This window comes from Histoplasma capsulatum (assembly GCF_000150115.1).
Source record: "Histoplasma capsulatum G186AR genomic scaffold supercont2.7, whole genome shotgun sequence".
Classification (NCBI taxonomy): Eukaryota; Fungi; Ascomycota; class Eurotiomycetes; order Onygenales; family Ajellomycetaceae; genus Histoplasma; species Histoplasma capsulatum.
Window position 1 is genome coordinate 821,875 of NW_025544807.1, and position 19,769 is coordinate 841,643.

Consider the following 19,769-nt stretch of genomic DNA (forward strand, 5'->3'; position numbering starts at 1 on the left):
TATATAATATATGGTCTCATTTCGTGTTGCTAACACTCTTGGAGCAAATGGTGGCCGAGAACGAAGTCGATCTCTCTTATCTTATCAGATTGATGATCTTAAGAGTCACGTGAATCCAACAACATCACGATCCAAAGTAAATTGAGAACCCATAAACATATATCAAACTAGAAACAATACATTTTGAACCCGACCTTGTATGTCCAAGCATGGATTCCTCAAAGACAATCACAGAGATAAAGTCGTCATTTGTCAGAAACCAAATTCGCATCCTATCTGTTGCTCTCACACCGTCGGAGGACTGGCACGACTATGGTCCTGCTTCTGAAGATAACATCCCCGATAAAATAGTGGAAGATGTACTGCAGAAATGTATGATCTATCCTATACTCCTTTAAACGGATTCGAGGGCATTTCGTTTTGGTTTTTAGTTGAATTTTCTTCCCATGCCTGCTGAGCTCAACCCAGCTAATTTTGCATCATAAGTAAACGCTATTTTAAAGAAACATAATCGCGCAGTCTTCTCGTCACAAGCTATCCACCATGTCGCCCGTCAAATCGAAAATCTGTATTGGAATTCAGTTGATCCAGAGACTGGCGGCGAGCTGTCGCAAGGCCTTGTCATAGAAAAGGGCACTGATTTGTCGAATTCAATGTATGAAATTCACATGCCAGCACTTCATGTGAGGAGTGTCATCGATAGTACGCCGCCTGCTGACAAGAACAAAGGAGTATCGCTCGACTCCCAGAGCAATGGAGTTATGATGGAAATGACGATGTTGGCGAGGACGATAAAGTCAGGTTCGAGAGTACTATCCGCTCCAGCATTCATAACCAACATATTATTCCTAACTGGGTCTTTGACAGATACGAACAATTACGGCTGCGCCTATTAGAACTCGACAAACAACGCAAAAAGCAGCAAGAGCGGCTTACGCAGTATAGGCTGCTTAGAGAACTCTTGGAGCCGTTCAAGGACCCGCAAATGAACATCCAGCCAAACTTAGTTACTAGGGATAGTCCGCTGGGCCAGGAGATTGACCGAATGAGAATGCTAGTTGCGAAGGTTACGAGCCGGGTTGGTAGGGGTGGTAGGAATGTTGAACTTGAAGGGGCTTCCCAGTCGATCAATGATCATGATGCGAAGCTTTCAGCGGTGTTGGATATGACTTAAGACACGTTACCGGACATTGTCCCATTGGTGTTATACTCGGTTCCTTCTTGCGGTAGTTAGGGTTTGAGACGCCGGAAGGGCTTTTCAAGCTCAAACTATACGAGTTTATTTTGTCATGGTTGACCACCGGCAGGGATGAAGGAGGGATCTTACATCTCTATGCAAAAGATATTCATTGGAGAGGCGAGAGCTATTCATGTCCAGTGTTTTTATCGAGCTAATGCCCGGTCTATATTGTGGACTTTGAAGTATGGCTCAAGTTGCTAGCGGATTGAATCTCTTTAGCCGTCCATGCCTACAGGCAATGCTAGTCATCTACTCAAGATGCATGTGACAAGCAGCAAACACTTCATTCCTGCTTAGGTCTATTTTCGTGAGGATAGCTGTGGATGTGTGGATCGAGGTGATTAGGCTGGTTCATGTACAGCTTCAAGTACGCATATTTAGAGCCTGGTATCCGCCTTCAATTTTGGGTCAGCTGGATTTTGATCAAACATGCAGGGCAGCTGTCAGGACTCGTTGATTGAATTGGGATGCACATGTATTTCTTCCTGCAGTGGAGTCGCAGTTTTCAAAAAGGACTCTAGTGATAATGAAGAGAAGTGAATTGAATCTTGTTCTTGTTTATTGGCTGTGATGTTTAAAGACTTGTTGCCATGGCACATGTCTCTACATGAATTCACTCTTTTAAACACACCAGCAACATCATTTCCTCTCTAATTTGTGATGTTCTTGTTAACTCTGTGACATCTATTCCCATCAACTTCTTCATGGTCCAAGAACAACCATACAAACTCCCCTCAGTGATGTCACTGTGGCGGCATCACGGTGCTGAGAATGTAGGTTAGTAAGCAGACATAACCCTGGATGTCTTTGTCCTCCACCCACGGCTCCAAAGCATCAAGTTAAATATTGAACCTACGAAAAGTCCATGATACGCTAACAGCTCTAATATAAGAACAAGGAGAAGGGAATGCAGACAGCGCTGAGTGTGCTGTCGAAATCTCCAATACGTCTATTGAACGCCAAGGATTTGTTGCTCGACATCGTCGAGCCAGGTCGCTAGTGTCCGAACAGGACCTTGTCCGGTTTCGCGCTGAGGTGTTGGGCATTTCACCCACAAGTAGTGGAACTCTCGACGCCGCCGATGAGGACGACGAGCTAACGGAGCTTAATCTCGCGTTTTCTTCTGCAAGCATGTCAATGACCAGCAACACCTCCAGCAGCGCCAGCAGCACAGGTCCGCCCCCTTCTCCCAACTCCAATTCGCCTGCTGGCACGGGCCCCTTCGCCACTCTTTACGATCACAGCAATAACAACAATAACGGCAATAGCTTCAATTCGTCTGGTCCCGTCATGGCGGGCATGTCTCGTCAAATCCCGAGTCCTAGTACCCCTTCTACCCAAAATGGGGGAATGGCGCCGATGAACGTCGGGATGCCAGTCAATGCCGGACACCAAATGGATCTCAATCATCTTTACGAGATGGTTTTGGAGCTCAGTGATGTGTTGAAAAATAATCGCGACATGACGAAAGGGATTATTGACAGTGCTGAGGAAATTATGGTTGGCGATCCTGCTCCCTTTCTGTTATTTCCGCTTCATGGGTTTTTTTGTGCGAGCGAAACAAATAGTGTCATATAAAAGCTAATTGTTATTCTTTTCTGTCTTTCATAGAAACGCGCTGCCGCAGAGGGTGCCAGTCCAACGCTCCAACAGGTCAACGGTGAAGTAACAGGTGAGCCACTCTAACAACCACCTGGACTACGACTGCCATTGATCTGACCAATATACGCTCAATCCACAAAGTCACCAGAATCGCAGAACTCGAGCGCTCGCTCGCACGAGAAAAATCCCTCGTCGAAGCCCTCAAGCGGGAACAGATAGAAAACACCAAATTGATTGGGGAGTACGAAACGGCCGTCGGCACCATGGTGGAACAGATCCGCAACTACTGCCAGAACAATAACATGCACTACCTCGCCCAGAGACGCCACTACAGTAATCTCCTCCAAGCTGAACGTGACGCCCACCTCGAGAGCCGCCTGGACAGAGACAATTGGCACGCCAAGGCAATGAGATGCTCTGAAATGATCCGCACCGCGTACCGTCTTCGCTGCGACGAAGAAGAAGTCCCCATCCGGATTATATCTGGGTTGCAGAATGAGGTTCGTGCATACCGCAATGCTTTGGGCATGGAGCCTGAGAAACCGGAGGAAGAGTATGGGTGGGAAATACTCAAGGACCTTCCTGCTGGTGTGGATTAATTATCGTTTTCCCCAAATGACTTTGGGATTTTCGGATTTTGATTTGTTACGAGTGCGATGACAAATGATACAATGCAAGATGGCGCGTGCATGGCGTTCAGGAGCTGGCGACTGGGTCTCGCTGTTGTTTCTCTTTTATCCTTTCTCCTTTCTCTCTTTTCTGTTGTGGAGGGGTTCACTTCATTTTCCTTTCACTTTTCCATCTGCCGTGTTTGTTCTTTGGGATATACCCTGGGAAGCTGATTCAAGCATGTCACTGAGAAGGCTTCATTTCACACAAGTACAGTATATTTATCTTTCTTCCTGTAATTTTTTTTCCTTGTCTCAGGAGATGGAACTGGGGTCATGTACTGATATTTCCTTTGTCCCATCGTTTCAACTTAGCTGCATATATCCATATTGCACATGAAAGACAGTGGGTAAATTGTCTGGCAATGACATCCATCTCGTCGACAGACAGTGGGCCATACCTGCGCAGAAGCTGTTTCATCGACACGGTTTATATGCTTCGATTTTCTTTTTTACGGTTGATATGCCTGCTTTCCTTCTGTTTCCATCGGGGTTAAAAAAAAAAAAAAAAATTTAAATTTAAATTTTAACAGGAGGCATAACATGATGGTGCAAGATCTACCGTCACTTCCCGGTGGCGTAAACCCACCCCGTATTCCGCATAGGTAGCGGAGTTCTCTCAACGAATAATACTCAAGGATATCAACTGAGCACGAGGTCGAATTTCTGATGGCTAGGGGTGAGGGAGAGGCTTGGTGGGGAACGTGGAAGGTCAACATTATATCAACAAATGCCTGCTCGGATTAAGGACTAGCGTCTACGCCGTTCGACGCCCCTTCACGCCCTACAACAAGAAGCGGAATCGACATAACGTTAAAGCTTTCCGGAACTTCAGACGTTAAAATAACTATTGAAGAATGATTTCTAATGAGCAACATATACGATCCGCAGTCCATGTTTAGTGTGTGAAGGGCTGAGCATAAACCGTGTTCAGCTGGAACCCGGAAAAGCAATGGGCCCAGTGGAATCTCATGAAATGAGTCAGATGGCCTCCTCGCGCTTGTATACATACGATATCCCCTCTTTTTGATATAAAACTGCTGATGAAAGCCTAAGAGCTTGAACAAGTGTTTGATTTTTGCTCCGACTCATTTTCCTCTACATTTTCTCCATCCTTTTCTTTTTGTTTCTGCCTCCTGCCCTACCGCGATCCTCCAATGCAGTTGAATACACACCAGCATCAGCTCTATTTGTTGTTGTAGAGCTAATTTTTTTTATGACTCCATGACTTTATGGTCCTCGATATATCCCAATTCATGCCTCTGATATACCAGCTACGTCTCTAAGGGAACAGGTCAAGCTCACCTCCTTCTTACATGGAGCCTGTGGAGGATATTCAATGTGGTGCTCGCCGAGCATTGGCTGCAGTGGTTGGTTATGAGGGACGACGGTGTCGAACGCATTTTGTTCCTTGGACGAAGCACCCCCTGGATGGGACAGGCATATTCCTTCCTTTTTGTACTCAGGAGGTATAGCCGATGACCTTCTCGCCATCTGGGCGCGAGGATCAGAATATTCGGTAGGACATACCGGATGAAATGGATTGGGTCATTTCTTTGCGGTCAGGGATGGAAATTCAGTCATGGTATGAGATATATACTGAAAGAGAACTAAAAAGCTGACTGAACTGGAAAGTTCGGGGGAGGGAGAGAGAGAATGGAATAAAATAAGGGGGGGGAGGGGGGGGATATACATGAGTATATGAGGAAACTGAAAATGACGATGTCCCTGTGGGCATATTTCGTGGAAAGACATGTCATACAAACCGAGACACATAATGGTGTTTTGCCTACATTAATGATATAAGAACAGACATGCTGAGGCTTCCCTCCATGATTCCCTCCGTTATCCACTTATGCAATCCAGAACCATATCTTCTCGATAAGGTTTCGGGGGTTATCTGCGGGCCACTCGACAGCATCAAGAGCAGCTTTTCCCGACCAAATATCGGCCTCTGCGGGATCGATGAACTTGGTCCTTTTAAAGATTCTCCAGAACAAATATAGTCCGAAATAGATTGGGACGCCAATGTATGCGGTGAAAAAGCCCTGGAACTTGAACTTGGGGGCAAAGGAGTCGAAGCCGTTGAAAAATATGATTATGGAGAAGAAGACGAGCGCAAAGTATGCGGGATATGGTTGCCAGGGAGCTCGGAAAACCATTGTATTGCGGTCGACTCCCTGTGCATTGATTGCATGGTGGAATTTAATGCAGGCAATACAGATGGAAACCCAGGTGAACAACGAGGCGATGGTGGTCAGGTTCTGGAACCAGATAAAAACCGTGTTGGCGCCGGCGCTGGTGGACATGAATGTGAGGAGCCCGACGGATCCCGTGATTAAAACACAGTAAATCGGCACACCCCTAGATGATGAAAGAATCAGTCAGAAAACCCCGACAACAAACTTACGGATGTTCAAATGTTTACTCACAGTTTGGTGCATTTCAAAAGGAACCTCGGTGCTTGGCCGTTCTGGGCCAGGGCATAAAGATAGCGACTACCAGTATACAAGAATGCATTACCCGAGGAAGAAGCGGAGGTCAAAATGACGGCGTTGATGATGGAAGGGAGAACCGGAATGCCCGCACGTTGGATGGCGATAACCCATGGGGAGGCTGCACCAGTGCTCGATTTGGATGATTTTTGAGCATTCAGCAGCATTTTATCGTCGTAAGGCACCAACATTCCGATGGCGAGAGATCCCAGCACATAAAAGGTAATGATACGCCAAAATACTCTTCGTATAGCCTTGGGGATGTTTCGTCGCGGGTTTGCTGCCTCACCAGCTGCAGAAGCAACCATTTCTACACCACCAAATGAGAATGCAGCATTCACAAGCGTCGAGAAAAACCCAAGGAATCGCCCTTCAGCGCCGGTAGCAACATACTCTCTCATCGCACCAGGATTCTTCCAGTAACGGAAGCCTCGACGGTCATGGTCCGGACCACCGCCGAGATCAATAATAAGAGACAGGATGAGAAGACCGACAATGGTGACAATCTTGACACTGGCGAATATGAACTCTGCCTCACCATAGATAGCTACGGCGAAGACATTCAGGAACATGATAAGAACCCAAATTAAAGCGATCCATGCTCCGACATTAATGCCCTCTGCACCTGGCCAGTATTCAATTAGGAGAGCAGCGGCAGCAATTTCGACACAAATAGTGATTGCGCATTGGTACCAAGTCTATTCTCCTGAATCAGCACTTGTGGCGAATACAATTTTTCCCCACGGTTCGCCCGAGGGATTTTCTCTTCTCTTCTCTCTCTTCCCCTCTTTCTTTCTTTCTTTTTTCCCCCTGGTGGTTCGAATTAATTAGACTAGGGTACTTACGTTCCAGCCGACAGCGAATCCCATGGCTTCATCAACGTAACGTCCGCAGAAGTGAGGTATCGCGCCAGGAAGTGGAAGCCAAGTTGCCATTTCACCAAGACACATCATCTGCGATCTAAATCAGTCACAACTCGCGTTGCGGTGGCACGTGCGATTACATACCATTCCGAAGATCGCGACACCGGTGAGGGAGTAGCCAAGCAGAATACTCAGCGGGCCACCTTGGGTGTGGGCGCGACCAATACCCAAAAAGAGACCCGTGCCGATAGATCCTCCCAGAGCAATAAATTGGATGTGTCGAGATTTCAGACTGTTAGGTTTGTCAGTAGTTTGTTCCAGGAATACTGGTCCCGTACGATGAACTCTCAAGTGAGAGAAACTTACCCACGAGTAACATAACCATAGCGTTCGGCAGTCTCAGCATCGCCATAGAGGCCAGCGGCTTCGTTGAACTGCAGTTGCTTGGAGTCGACTTCCTTCGTGACATCGTCATAAGAAGGAGCTCCTCCAGTTACCTCCGCCTTCGACATGGCGGGCAGATATTGCGGGTAAAATCACCCAGTGCAACAAAAGGGGTTGTTGCGATGGTCTGACGGTTAGCTTGGAGACGTTTCACAATCGCCAGTCTCGGGACCGTTTGCGTTTGGCTTTCTGGGGGCAGAGGTCTTAATAAGGGAAGAAGCGAGGGATCACCACCAGTTCAGAAGAGAGAGAAAAATAGGGAGATGGGAGAGTTCAAATAAGCCACCGCTGAGGTGAGTTGACCACTGCGGGTTCAGCCCACATGCAACATTTCCCCCTCTGACGACACGAGCCCCTGCTAATTTGATTCCGTCGAAATGTGATCCTCCTGGGAGCTTGTCAGTTCAGACTGCGGAAGGGATGGTTTCTTTGGTACCCACACCAACCCTCCAGAGGTGTGCTGGAAATAAGACGACACCGCAGTTGACCTTGAGCCCTGCGCAATTACCGCTCTGATCGTTGCGGGACCATTAAACTTGTCGCATTTACCCTTGCTCCCTCAAACCTAATTGGATCATTTCCGTTTTTGGTTACTTGCCACGGCTCAACAATGATACGCGCAGATCGTCACACACTCGCATTTGAAACACGATAGACGACAAGTCCAGTATTTGGGGTGAATGGAAACAAGTGAGCATTCCCGGCAGGACTGGGCACTTTTTCTCGCCTTGTTTTCCAGTTGAGCAATGATCGTTGCCATGGCCAAAATTCCAAATTATTATGATTTATTTTCTTTCTGTTCCTTGATTCCAGTTTGCTGGAGTTCGGATTTGGCAGATCTCGTTTCTTTGCTTTTTCTCCGAGTGGTCAAGCGGACAGCACGTCTATTAGCTTTGCTCGGTAAAAAGGGCAGATAGTCAGAACTCTGAGCGCAGGAATGTAACATCCATACTTCAAGCCCCCTGTATTTCGGCTCTATGTCAGGGAGCGAATTTCTGAAAGCTTGGGCCCTTGGACTCCATTGCTACCTTTCAGCCTGTATGCCCAAGTACGGCTGACGAATGAGGATTATGGGTAGATGGGGACGATATTTCCAAGGATGCATGCAATATTGCACACACCAACGCTCGCACATTGGACTACGCTGTAGATATGATCGGCTGGGGTTGTCAGAACTAGAACGAAGCACTGATTGCGGGAAATTTTTCGACAAAAGGAAGGTCCCTCTTCCTAACCGATAACGGATAGATGGATGAGCGGCTTGACAGGACATCGCGCAAGGGTGTCTGGATGTCTCAATCACAAGCTCATTTTTCTAGAAGCCAGCAAAACTGTGTTTCCTGTGTCCTGCTCGCCGCGAGCATCACCTGCTGCAGATACTGTGCTTCTTGCCACTGTGATTGTAGACCTACGTTTTTGATCCTGAAGTTGAGCGCGGTGTGGCGGCGCTCTTGGCAATCGAGCTAAAAGAACAGTGCGGTGGGGAACGCCGCTTGCATTTGTATTCTACAAAGCCAGTCGCAACGGAGTTCTACAGAAAACTCCCAACTGTTTCCAGTGCGGAGTAATGAGTTTGACTTCAAGTTGGCAGTAGCCGATAGAGATGATAGGCCTCCCCTGGCCCTTCGATTATGGCCTGCTGTCAAGGAAAGCGCCTTATTTAATGGCTACAATGACACCGCCAGGTCATTTGGGGATGGATAAATATACCCCAACACAGTGGGCTTTTATTATTTCATTTTCAACCCCTTTGCTTGTCAAGAGGGGGAGGAAAGATTCTGGAATTGGAATTGATTCACCAGTTCTGGCTTACAGACCGACCTGTGAACGAACCGGTACCTGTACCTTTAGTTTAACCGCTACATACTAGTAGGAATCAATAATGGGGTAAAGCTTTGAAATCCCGCCTTCACAGTGGAATGATCTCCATTAGCTGCATGCTCTCTTGGTCCTCCGGTACAGTGCGTTCGTTTCTTCTATTTAGGCGGCTAAACTTTTCCAGAAGGCTTCGGTTGGCAGAGCAGCTGCTCGTCCAGGGAACGCCACGCATCGGGTAGTGCTGGGACAAGTCTGCCTACATCACCCTTTGGCCTTTGCCATCCTGGGCTGGATGGGAATATGTATGTATTGATGTCCCGTATCTGCTGGTTTAGAAGGTGCGGTAATTTTACCAACCTGTACCAGTGCGTTGAGCGTCGTTTGGGGCCTAGATGGTAAAAGGCTGAATAGCCCGCTGGCTAACAATTGTGTTTGTTCTGATTTGCTGCACGTCTAAGGAGACATGGTCTCACAGGGAATATTACCATTCGATTGCAAAGGGGTGCGGGGAATGTGCGTTTGATGTAGATACCCGAGATACCGACGCATTTTGTGGAGGAATGGAAAACTTCAAGTTAAATTCCGAGAAAACCTGCCGAAATTCGCTGCGGTGATACCTTTGATGGCACGGTTGGAATCAACTGCGAAACAAATCAAGATGGCCAACTTGTTGAGGCTGTTGGGGCTGACTTGGGGCTGAACTCCGCCCACGAAAAACCATCCTCTGTATAACTCAATCTTATCTCACACCGCAAACGGGCATACCCACAGGTAGACCCACGGGCAGTTTTATCTGTTGGAGCCATGATGCGATCCGATCCGATCTTGGTTGGGGCAGAGAGAGCTCAGATGAACAGGTTGTGCATCCAGATCATTCTTGCTGCTCCGCTACTGTTTCCTTTCGTCTGACTTCTTCTCCCCCATGACAAGACAAACCATCCAGTCGAATCATACTCTGTAAGAGGGATGCGCTGTCCTGCCTCTATTTTTATCAAGATGCCAGGCCCCACATGCGCGGGACCCCAGCAGCCTCATTTGCAAAATTATGCTTAAATCAGGCGAGCGAAGCCGTTATTTCAATCCTGGCGGTGGCGGAAGATGATTTAAGCATTACCAGTTAACTAACTAACCCTGCCCAGGCCAGCGGCCTGTTGGCGGGCATGGGCAACAACCATTGATTGGCACACCTAATATCTGGGCACTAATATCTGGGCAGCTTGCGACTAATCTCGCCGTAAATGCCTCAGCTCAGCCCATCAGCTCAGGAGTCAGGACCGAGGAATTGTCTCCTTTGAGCCATATATGAAACAGAATGGTTTTTTTTTTGAGCAGTACGTCCTCTCTGATGATTCCCACCGTCCCCTTGCCTGGTGCCACCGTTGCGTGGGCCTACGTAGCATGTGATCCTCTGTGACGATTGGTTTGCGGACAGTTCAGCAGGTTTCGCAATGCTTGTTGGCTGCAAGGATTCGACACTGGGCTATTTCGAGCCACACAGAAGGGGTTGATTTGCAGCCACCGTCATTTGTATTATGGAGATGGACAGGGTAACATCGCCCCAATACAAAACCAGGGATTGCTGATTTCTCCTCACATTCAATATGGCGACTACGATTGCCTACGACTAACTTATCGGCGCGGGCTGGTTTGGTCGACGCGGTGAGGGGTCAAGAGCGCTTGGACTGGACATGCTGGCTCTCCACCCTAAAAATCCGGGGTAATTCAACACATTGCTGGTCTCTTGCCGGGCTGCTTCCGACGCGGAAACTGTCGGCGGGAATCCTGTATGCCGCCAAGAGCGGCATTGTCACCTTGGATCAACTTGATACTGTGATTGTCCGCTGAAGTTTCAGGTGAGTCTGGTATTATTAATTATTAATTATTGGCATGATGATCCAAATAAATACAAACAACTAGTTAATTTTGTAAGAGAAACTCTTGATTTAGGTGAAACGACAGGGTCGCCTCAGTAGCTGCCAGCTGGAGCATTTCATTCATCTTGAAACCAACTTCATTCCATCTCTCATGAATGTGGGAGTGATAGCGGCGACAATAAAAATGCTGACAGCGCCACAGCATTTGGTATGGCCGTATGGGGCATTTTTCCCCTTCCACCACAGCTCCATGAATTCACAGTCTTTGGATATCTTGGAGGGAAGGATATGACATTATTCACTATTTCTGTGCCCCGATGAGCAAGAGTCGCTACTCTTCCTCACCCTTATCTTCTTTTCAATGTGTGGTAGATACCCACCACAGCATGTCGCTTTTTCTTCTCATGTTCTCCTTCGTTTTTCTATCCACAGAATAACCGACTTCGGTTGTTAACCCCGGTTTTAACCACACCCTGGAGAAATAGCCATCCCACTATTTCTGTTTTTGTCCTAGTTATTTGACATTCATGACTGGCGTCGTTAGTTACTAAGTCGAGCTATTTTCAAAGCTACATGGGTGGTTTTGTCTTTCCCTGTCGCATCGGAAATTCTCACGATGACAGGTAACTACTTTATTTCCCCATCCCCAGGATGAAATGAGATTGAGTTCAAATGCTCACTAACTACCACATGAAAGCCAACAGAGCCACGCACCAGTGAAAACCTTGCAAAAATCAGCTCTGTGTCAAATGATACGCCTGCGGATAGGTCGTCTAATTCCGACAGAGAATCCTTCGACTGAAGTGCGGAGTTGTCATCTTCTTTCTTAGTTACCAGCTACAGAGGATTGTCAGCAATTAGCAATCAATGTCGACAATTATTAACTGTGGACTTTCGGATGAAGTGGAGGCAGGCGTCGAGTGCGGAGTGGTAGTGAATGGCTTTCATACAACTTCGTTTTGCGTTTTAATCTTAAGAATCCCAAGTTGCTTCGGGGAGGGGATTAATCTTCTGAAGATCGGCTCCGCAAATATTTGACTTCTGAATGATATACCAGCCAAGAGACCTAAAATTTATATCTCGTTATCACCAATAGAGGAGGGCGGGAACGTTGAGCCAAGATTTTTACTACTCAACAACGGCCTCCTGTCAGAAGGGCTTGTGCTACGGCCCAAGAATTATTACAGGTAACAGGCCCAGTTTTAATTAGGGAGGTTTCACACTAGCAAAAAGGAATATGTCAAATCGCGAAATATTTGTTGTGAAATTTAGAGAGGAGAAGTCTATCTTCGACACAGGCGCCAGTATGCTTTGTCATACGCAACTCTCTACTCCCCGGTGTCCCGTCTTCTTCCCCTCTCCTGGAATGCTGCCGGCGCGGTTAGAAAGGGAGGGCAGCGGCTACATGCATGGAGTCCCTTCCAGACGACGACGAGTTTCCTAGGGTTTTGTGAATGCCCAGACACGGGACCAATTACTGCTATCTCCTAACAGCAACATCGCTGTAGCTGCAGCTTATCCTTTCTCCGAGTTGAGGTCATCTTGAGGAATCATGCTTATGGAGCCGTCGCAAAACGGATCTTCAATCATAAATTGCCTCCTTGTTGATCAGGGTTAGAATATGCCACATGGTTACTTGAGCAACCGCTTTGACTGGTCTGACATCCCACCATAACCAATAAAAGCTTAGAGAGAAGGGAACTTAACGAAGATATATCTGGAGAACTGACACGTTACTCTGCCAGGATATGCAACTCCTCCAAACAAGCTCAGCTAAAACTACATTTTAAATGGACGAAGCTTGTAGGAAATCACTGACAGGGGATGGAATCATTTGCTGTTGACATGGTGGTAAAGGCACCAATGATACAAGGTAGTAACTATGACGCAATAACGGCGCTGACATTTCGGTTATTTCACCGCTCAATTTACAAGGTACCCCAAGTCTAATCAGTCTATCCCATGTTCTGCGGTTTTCAAGATAACCTTCAGGTTGTTTTCAATCTCCCTATGTTGACACCATCGTCTATGGTCGAACAAAGCGCATGTACTGTATGATGGGTCCCACATCGAACCGGAAGGCTCAAGGGAGTCTTTCCTGGTGAACCGTTCTTCTCCAGGCGGAAATATGGGGCTCCTGTGCTGGCTCAGTAGCTAGCCAACGCCCATGAAGCCTCAACCGACGCCTAATAAGTATGCCTAGTGGCATGCACGATTATCGAGCTTATATCTGCGAAATGCTACATATCATGGATCAGTATTCACAGTATACCCTTGCTAACTGTTGTCAAATCAAGCTCTCTGAAAGCCAAAGACTCAGCGACTCTTCACAGTTAAGCCCTATCACAAGATCAACTTCACATCCCAAGAGAATATCAGCAAGGAATCCGTCCAACACGCACGTCGTCATAGGTAAAACAGGAAAGAGACTGGGGTGGAGAGCTGTAGAGGAGTGGCAATGCGGGATTGCAAACCCCTCTCGAGAGAGTGTTCCCATGGGAAAATCGATCAGGTTTTGATGTACCACAAAGAACTTCCCGCGACATGGATTCCTTCTATCCCACCGATTGCAAATCAAAGATATGGCGCCACTGAATTCTTTCCCTATATCGGCCTCGGAATATCTAAACTCCTGCTGCGAAGAGCACTACCTTAACCAAATTGTGGAAGTACTTCCAATCAGGATGCTCCTGGGCTACCTCATTTGGTCTTGAAATATCACCTCTTCAGTGAGCGTCGCCCTTCTATCAACACCGGTTTCAAATGGACCTTATTTCCCCTCTTCCACTGCCAGCTCATCCCCTGCGCGACATAGGCCGCAGGGCTCGGTCTCCTGCAATCGCGCGTGCCCAATGCTCCCGGACCAGCATTTCCGCTACCCAAATCCCCTCAGTCGTTGGGGCCCCTGGCTACCCAGCTCGTCCCCGGAAACGCCAATGTCCACGCTAGTTGGAAGACAACACGTAACCGCTATGGAAAGATGCTTATGCGGACCTCATTCACCCCTGCCTATCAAAATACATGTAATTCCATTGGAATTGCAATTCAAAAGTCTTGATACAACTGAAAACTAACATTTTGAGGGCTGACCTGCGGGTTTAGCCAAATGGCCATATATACCAAGTTCACGATAACCTCATTTATGGGGAATTTTCGAGAGGACCTACAATTACATTCGGAGACCATATTTTCATAAATAATTAATTACGACATTTGGACGACAGTAACTACTGCTTGGATCTTCGCCGTGAAAACCTCAAAGCCACCCACTGCAGCGAATCACAATATTCTTACACATTCATATTTGGAATCACGTCTGCTAATTTTCAGCGGAATAAGAAACAGTAAGATGTGTATGTTTGGATAAGGGGCCCGAGTCACGCAAATTCTCCACGGGAGTGATAATGGGAATTGTACTAGGGGTACGCGGAAACGTACTGTTCGTTTATTTTCCATGTCAGTGCTGTAAGCCTGCTGTATGCATGTGTTGCATAGTCCGTTTCTGGGGTACATCCCACCACCGCCCTTGGCCTGGAACGAACAACATATCCAAATATATCTAACAAGAGTTTATGACGTTTGCTCAAACAGTATCTATCTCTTCACTTTCTCATCTTTTGTTTTCATAAACAAAAGACATAGGTGTTCTATTAAGAGAGGTACAGTACAGCACATTCAAATATGTCCAGAACCATGTAATGAATATTTTTGATTGAAATTTGGTTAACGTTTTAACTACCACGGTTACTAGAGGTTAACACATATATCTCCTGCACAATCTGTTGAAATCATCTAGCATGCGTAAGCCATATGAGAATCGCCTCTCTCAATATTGCACGGAGTGAACTTTTTTCATCAACAGTATTTAGTCAAGTATTGTGACTTTGGGAGGACTGTGATGTTTCCTTTTCCTGTATATAAACTTGCTGTCCCTGACTTAAGATGGAATTGCTCAGAGCTACTCAAAGGGCTGATTGTGGATTGATTGCATCAGCATCTGCTGCTGCTCATAGAGAATCAGACAACTACATCAATGATGCAGTCCATCGGAAGTGAGATGTTGTTTATATCGATATCCAGTATGGAGAGCAATCTTTGATCAGTGTAAGTATGAGATAACATTTGAACGTCCAAAATAAGCATTTCCTTGAATGGTTGGTTTGTAAACCATTTAGAAATTATTGTCCCTCTTCCCGAAAGCCCAATCGTCCAATATTTTGCGCCTCAACAAACTACTCGGCATGGCTTCCCTAGAATATTGCAGACATCGTTTTCCGATGGTATGTAATTACTTACATGACCTGCATGACCTGCTGCCGTTGATCACACGAATGGAAACACCCACACCTGCGTCGCGCTGGTTGAGAAGCACGAGATACCAAAGAAATTGGCCACAAGCCATAAGGAAGGTGGTGGTTGCATTCTTCTCCTGGAAGGTGCGCGAGTAATAATTGGTTTTGGGGGTGAACTTTGTATAGCTTGTGCTAAATCACCTGAGAAGTATAAGCTTTACAGCTTCAACGGTCCAGTAAGATTCTGCTTCACCAGTCTGTGACGACCCTGGAAAAGAACCGTGGCAATAGGTCCATGTAGATACAGGCGACCTTGATTCTTAGCTGGGTGAACCCCCAACGATATCCAATCGCCCATCCATCGAAATCGAGTCTGCATCCTCATGTGGTTTCCTTTCTACCATTTCATTCACACAGGCTCTCTACGTTCCATGGCATAGTTATAATCATGGTCTAAGCAAAAGGTATTCGGTGTAAAGCGTCAATGAGAATGGAAGTTCTGAACCATCTGAAGCGACCTTAGGGATCTTTGGATCTTTGCTTGGAGACAGGGAGACTGCAACCCTGAGTCTGAAGTATTGAAGGACTGCATGGGGATCCGTGCTTGTAGCCTCGCAGTCTTTGAAATCCCTGAACGTGACGAGCTCCGGATTGGGGAAGCAGGGACGAGGAGCCCATCTCTTTCCAAATTCGTATGTTGCTGGGGAGACGAGTCGTGCCTTCTATATCCTGAGAAGCCTCGGGCCATCTTTCGAGGGCGAAAGAAGAAGTGTTTGGGGGAAATAAATGTCGTCATTTCGATGCTGCACTTCCGGTTTAGGCAGGGGCAAGCAGCGCCTCGAGGTAAGAGACGCCACGGTAAAGTGTATAGGGCAGGAACTGGGGACAAAGGTTAGCAAGGGCCCAACTTAATCGTGTTATGGGGAAACAAAAAAAGTCGTCATTTTGCCCTCTTTTTGTCTGTATCCATATTCGGTCTGTTCTCATATAAAATCATTGCGGAAGAGATGCCTTCATTCTGATCTTCAACTGTTTTCCATAGTATATGCTTCTGGAAACTCAGCTAGCATCGATAACCCTTCATATTTGAAAAACAACTGGTCCTCCATATCCATTCGCACGCGTTCAGTCGATCGCCGCAACCGTTTGCCTCTGTTCTGATAGTCATAATCTTGGAACGCGAGGAACAATGGGATCCAAAATCAAAAAGGTCAGAAAGAAGGGTCCGAAAGGGAACGAGGACAAGGGCGGAAAAGTCACACATTCCATGTGTCCTCCTTCACCAGTGGACTCCAACCACCGTGACGCGTATAATTCAATATCTGGAACGAACACCGCTCAAAGTCCCGAAGCTCCCTTTTTGTCGGCACAAGAGAATGGCAACCTCCTCACTAAGAACATCAATATCAGGGGGAGGAGCAGTAACGGAGCCGCAACTGCTTTTGCTCCCAATTTTGGCGGAGGAGATGTTGCCATATATAACCCTCGATCTGCTGCTAGTGTGCAATGGAAGTTACCGCCGCTTAGTGAGGTGCTCGATGTCATCGCCACAGACGTCAAAAACCATGGTTTCCCATGTATCGAGTATCCGGTGACCGAGAATACCCAGTATTTAAACAATATGTCAAGACGTTTCCCGCCTTTTGTTGGAGAGATGGGATCCACAAGGAGTCAGGGAATAAGCATCCCACCACCGGATCCCCGGGTCTTCAGATACGGCAACCACACTGGGCTGACGAAACTACCACGTCTTTACGCTGTGCTGGATGACATCGCAAACGACTTGGAGAACAGAGTAGGAGGCTTCCCGCCTATTGAGTATGCAGTGAACAGTACGTCAGAGTACCTACTCAACATGGTCAGGGCTTTTCCAGCAATCTCCCCCGACCACTTCCCAGGAATATGCAACGCGCACAATGACGCTAGCAGCAGCAGCTCAAACTGTGCTGTTATGCCCAGCTCTTCAAGGAATAGCAGGGAGCCGTTTACAATACACAGCAGAACGATGACCCCTGAATTATCAAACTCGCTTTTGAATCAACCGCTGGAGAAGGGGAATTCTGTCGACAATCCTCTGAAAACAGAACAGTGCGACGAAAGTCTTATCAATGAAGAAAGGAATTAGAGACTAGATGTCTATAGACATCTATAGGCGCTAGATCTATGGTTTGTTATGCCGTGTCAATATAGGTATTGAATGTCCTGCATCTGGGAAAATGCAGAATTCGAGGGGGAAAACTATTGTCTCAATTTAAAAGAAGGGGACCTGGTCCTATAATCACAAAAAATATCTGGCTTCGCCCACGTATAAGGCAAAGCATATTAGGAAGCGGATACGCCTACTAAGCACAAGAATTGGAAGTCTGGAGGAATAAAAAAAAGCGAGATCAGATCAACTGATATCATCTGCTGGGGCTCCAAAGGTCTAGCCGCCACTCTGCTGCACCAGCCATTCTGTACTTTGAAAAGTCTTATTTTTGAAATCCTTTTAATCCGCGATGAATTTGTGGGAGTTGGTTTATCGGGCGCTGGATGGTTTGGTAAATTGGAAAAATCGCAAGTCGGAAGGATTAATCATGGTCGTTTTTGGTTATCGATAGGTACCGGGAGTGCAAAGGGCCTGTATATAATAATAGATCGCAATAAGTAGGTCGAAAATTGCAGTCTTTTATTCCGCGCTGTTGTTATTTCTTCCTGCTTGTGTAGATTGGATATCGAATTGGGGCTCGTTGGGGGAGGTTGGAAATACCATCGACATCAGATGCTCGGTAGTGCCTATTTTAGGTTTTGCCTTGCTGCAACCTTTCCCAAATGTGTTCACAGCAAGAGTGCCGCGGCAGTACATACATACGACTAGATCAGCCAAAGAGCATTCTCCCGTGCGCACGATTACACCGACCGATTTTACATTAATCAAACGCTGAAACGAGAAATGGACCCTTTTTCAGCTGAAGGAGGTAAGTTATTTCCTCCACCCTTTTTCCATTTCATTGGTTGTCCACAACTGACGCCTGAACCGTCCAGAGCTCCTAAACATCCACAATGCTTTCCACCAAGGCCAATATCAAGAAGTAGTCGATTTCGATACCTCCTCTTTCTCTCCTGAAAATAGCCTCACTGCTCGTGTTCTTAAACTGCGTGCTAGAATCGCACTCGGACAAACCCAGGAGGTCCTTGCAGATGTTGAGAGCCAAGATCAAGATGTACCTGATCTGGCAGCTGTTAAGGTGCTGGCGCAACATGTTGCGGGAGACGAAGCTGAAGCACTAAAAGGAGCAGAGGAACTTATAACGAATCACTCGGATAATACAACCACTCAGGTTCTTGTAGGAACAGTGCTGCAGGCCCAAGGGAAGAGCGAGGACGCCTTGTCGTTATTATCGAAACATCAGGGCAGCCTTGAAGCGTGAGTGGCATACGTGTCTACCATGACGTCTACAGCTATTATGTCGTCGCTGCTGCTGGAATAGATGTTCCGTGCTTGTTCGAGCGTCACACTAATTCTCATATCCTGCTTTCCAGCGTCGCCTTAATTGTCCAAATCCACCTCCAACAAAATCGCACGGATCTTGCGCTGAAGGAAGTCCAGGCCGCACGACGGTGGGCTCAAGATTCGCTTCTCGTCAACTTGGCTGAGTCCTGGGTGGGCTTGCGAGTGGTATGGCTCGAGATTCCTAGATGACCTCCCAAATTTTACCTACAACAATTCTTCTGACAATAACCAAACAATATAGGGTGGTGAAAAATACCAATCCGCATTTTACGTCTACGAAGAACTTGCCTCTGTGCCTAACACATCGTCACCGCTTTCAATCGTAGGCCAAGCCGTTTCTGAACTACACCTAGGTCGTCTGCCGGAGGCAGAAGTCGCTCTCCGATCAGCGCTGGAGAAATACCCCAACGACGTTCAATTAATTGCAAATTCGATTGTTCTGAAAGTGTTGAGCGGGAAAGATGCGACAGAGCTAACATCGTGAGTAACTCTTTTAGCGTTTGTAGTGTTGGAAAAGCGGGTGCGTTTGGACACCAGAGCGTATCACCAAAGCTAACCAAATCATCTCTCCTGCCGAAATTGCCTTCAAAGATCTCTTGAAAAGGCACAACCAGATCACCCATTCCTTACTGACCTGGCTGAGAAAAGCGCATTTTTCGATGCTGCAGCATCGAAGTACGCAGCAAAGGTGTCTTCATAGTATTTCTGTTCTTTATAATATAACCACTTCCATTTCTACGTTAACATCATTCATTTTTCTTGAAAAAAAATATTCAGCTGCTATTTTCGTCCTTTTTTTTCAGGTCTATACTCTTTCTTTCCGTGTCCACTTATGTAGTTCGCCAGGTTCAAGCCGTTTAAACTATAGAACAATCGAGCTTGATAAACTGAAATGATGCCAATGTGTCTTTCCAATATACTCAACCTGTATATGTGAAAATTTATGGATTTAATTTCTTAGCTGGCTGCAGTTCAGAGCT

The 19,769-nt window shown here is 46.7% G+C and overlaps 9 protein-coding genes across 9 annotated transcripts; 6 read left to right on the plus strand and 3 right to left on the minus strand.

Annotated features, from left to right (window-relative positions):
* Positions 1-209: 209 nt before the first annotated feature.
* Positions 210-1,174, plus strand: HCBG_05567 (uncharacterized protein; the record flags this gene model as incomplete). Its single annotated transcript, XM_045432616.1, has 3 exons — positions 210-372; positions 520-655; positions 730-1,174. 3 exons carry the CDS (start codon positions 210-212, stop codon positions 1,172-1,174), a joined length of 744 nt encoding a protein of 247 aa, XP_045286732.1.
* Positions 1,175-1,944: 770 nt separating this feature from the next.
* On the plus strand, positions 1,945-4,034 carry HCBG_05568 (uncharacterized protein; the record flags this gene model as incomplete). The annotated part of the gene is made up of 4 exons (XM_045432617.1): positions 1,945-2,017; positions 2,133-2,740; positions 2,852-2,912; positions 2,984-4,034. The coding sequence occupies 4 exons, from the start codon at positions 1,945-1,947 to the stop codon at positions 3,439-3,441; spliced, it is 1,200 nt and encodes a 399-aa protein (XP_045286733.1).
* Positions 4,035-5,363: 1,329 nt separating this feature from the next.
* On the minus strand, positions 5,364-7,380 carry HCBG_05569 (proline-specific permease; the record flags this gene model as incomplete). The annotated part of the gene is made up of 5 exons (XM_045432618.1): positions 5,364-5,874; positions 5,943-6,703; positions 6,851-6,958; positions 7,013-7,160; positions 7,235-7,380. 5 exons carry the CDS (start codon positions 7,378-7,380, stop codon positions 5,364-5,366), a joined length of 1,674 nt encoding a protein of 557 aa, XP_045286734.1.
* A 907-nt stretch (positions 7,381-8,287) lies between these two features.
* HCBG_05570 (uncharacterized protein) lies at positions 8,288-9,936 on the minus strand (the record flags this gene model as incomplete). Its single annotated transcript, XM_045432619.1, is given in 6 exon segments — positions 8,288-8,348; positions 8,434-8,627; positions 8,645-8,818; positions 9,307-9,418; positions 9,616-9,747; positions 9,896-9,936. The coding sequence occupies 6 exon segments, from the start codon at positions 9,934-9,936 to the stop codon at positions 8,288-8,290; spliced, it is 714 nt and encodes a 237-aa protein (XP_045286735.1).
* A 642-nt stretch (positions 9,937-10,578) lies between these two features.
* Positions 10,579-10,975, plus strand: HCBG_05571 (uncharacterized protein; the record flags this gene model as incomplete). The annotated part of the gene is made up of 2 exons (XM_045432620.1): positions 10,579-10,633; positions 10,704-10,975. The coding sequence occupies 2 exons, from the start codon at positions 10,579-10,581 to the stop codon at positions 10,973-10,975; spliced, it is 327 nt and encodes a 108-aa protein (XP_045286736.1).
* A 522-nt stretch (positions 10,976-11,497) lies between these two features.
* On the minus strand, positions 11,498-12,669 carry HCBG_05572 (uncharacterized protein; the record flags this gene model as incomplete). The annotated part of the gene is made up of 5 exons (XM_045432621.1): positions 11,498-11,514; positions 11,685-11,841; positions 11,955-12,070; positions 12,325-12,365; positions 12,641-12,669. The coding sequence occupies 5 exons, from the start codon at positions 12,667-12,669 to the stop codon at positions 11,498-11,500; spliced, it is 360 nt and encodes a 119-aa protein (XP_045286737.1).
* A 2,576-nt stretch (positions 12,670-15,245) lies between these two features.
* On the plus strand, positions 15,246-16,192 carry HCBG_05573 (uncharacterized protein; the record flags this gene model as incomplete). The annotated part of the gene is made up of 3 exons (XM_045432622.1): positions 15,246-15,284; positions 15,520-15,593; positions 15,820-16,192. The coding sequence occupies 3 exons, from the start codon at positions 15,246-15,248 to the stop codon at positions 16,190-16,192; spliced, it is 486 nt and encodes a 161-aa protein (XP_045286738.1).
* Positions 16,193-16,485: 293 nt separating this feature from the next.
* Positions 16,486-17,421, plus strand: HCBG_05574 (uncharacterized protein; the record flags this gene model as incomplete). The annotated part of the gene is made up of 1 exon (XM_045432623.1): positions 16,486-17,421. One exon carries the CDS (start codon positions 16,486-16,488, stop codon positions 17,419-17,421), a length of 936 nt encoding a protein of 311 aa, XP_045286739.1.
* Positions 17,422-18,142: 721 nt separating this feature from the next.
* On the plus strand, positions 18,143-19,753 carry HCBG_05575 (epsilon-COP; the record flags this gene model as incomplete). Its single annotated transcript, XM_045432624.1, has 5 exons — positions 18,143-18,253; positions 18,321-18,702; positions 18,819-18,954; positions 19,031-19,269; positions 19,381-19,753. The coding sequence occupies 5 exons, from the start codon at positions 18,229-18,231 to the stop codon at positions 19,487-19,489; spliced, it is 891 nt and encodes a 296-aa protein (XP_045286740.1).
* Between the last annotated feature and the right edge of the window lie 16 nt (positions 19,754-19,769).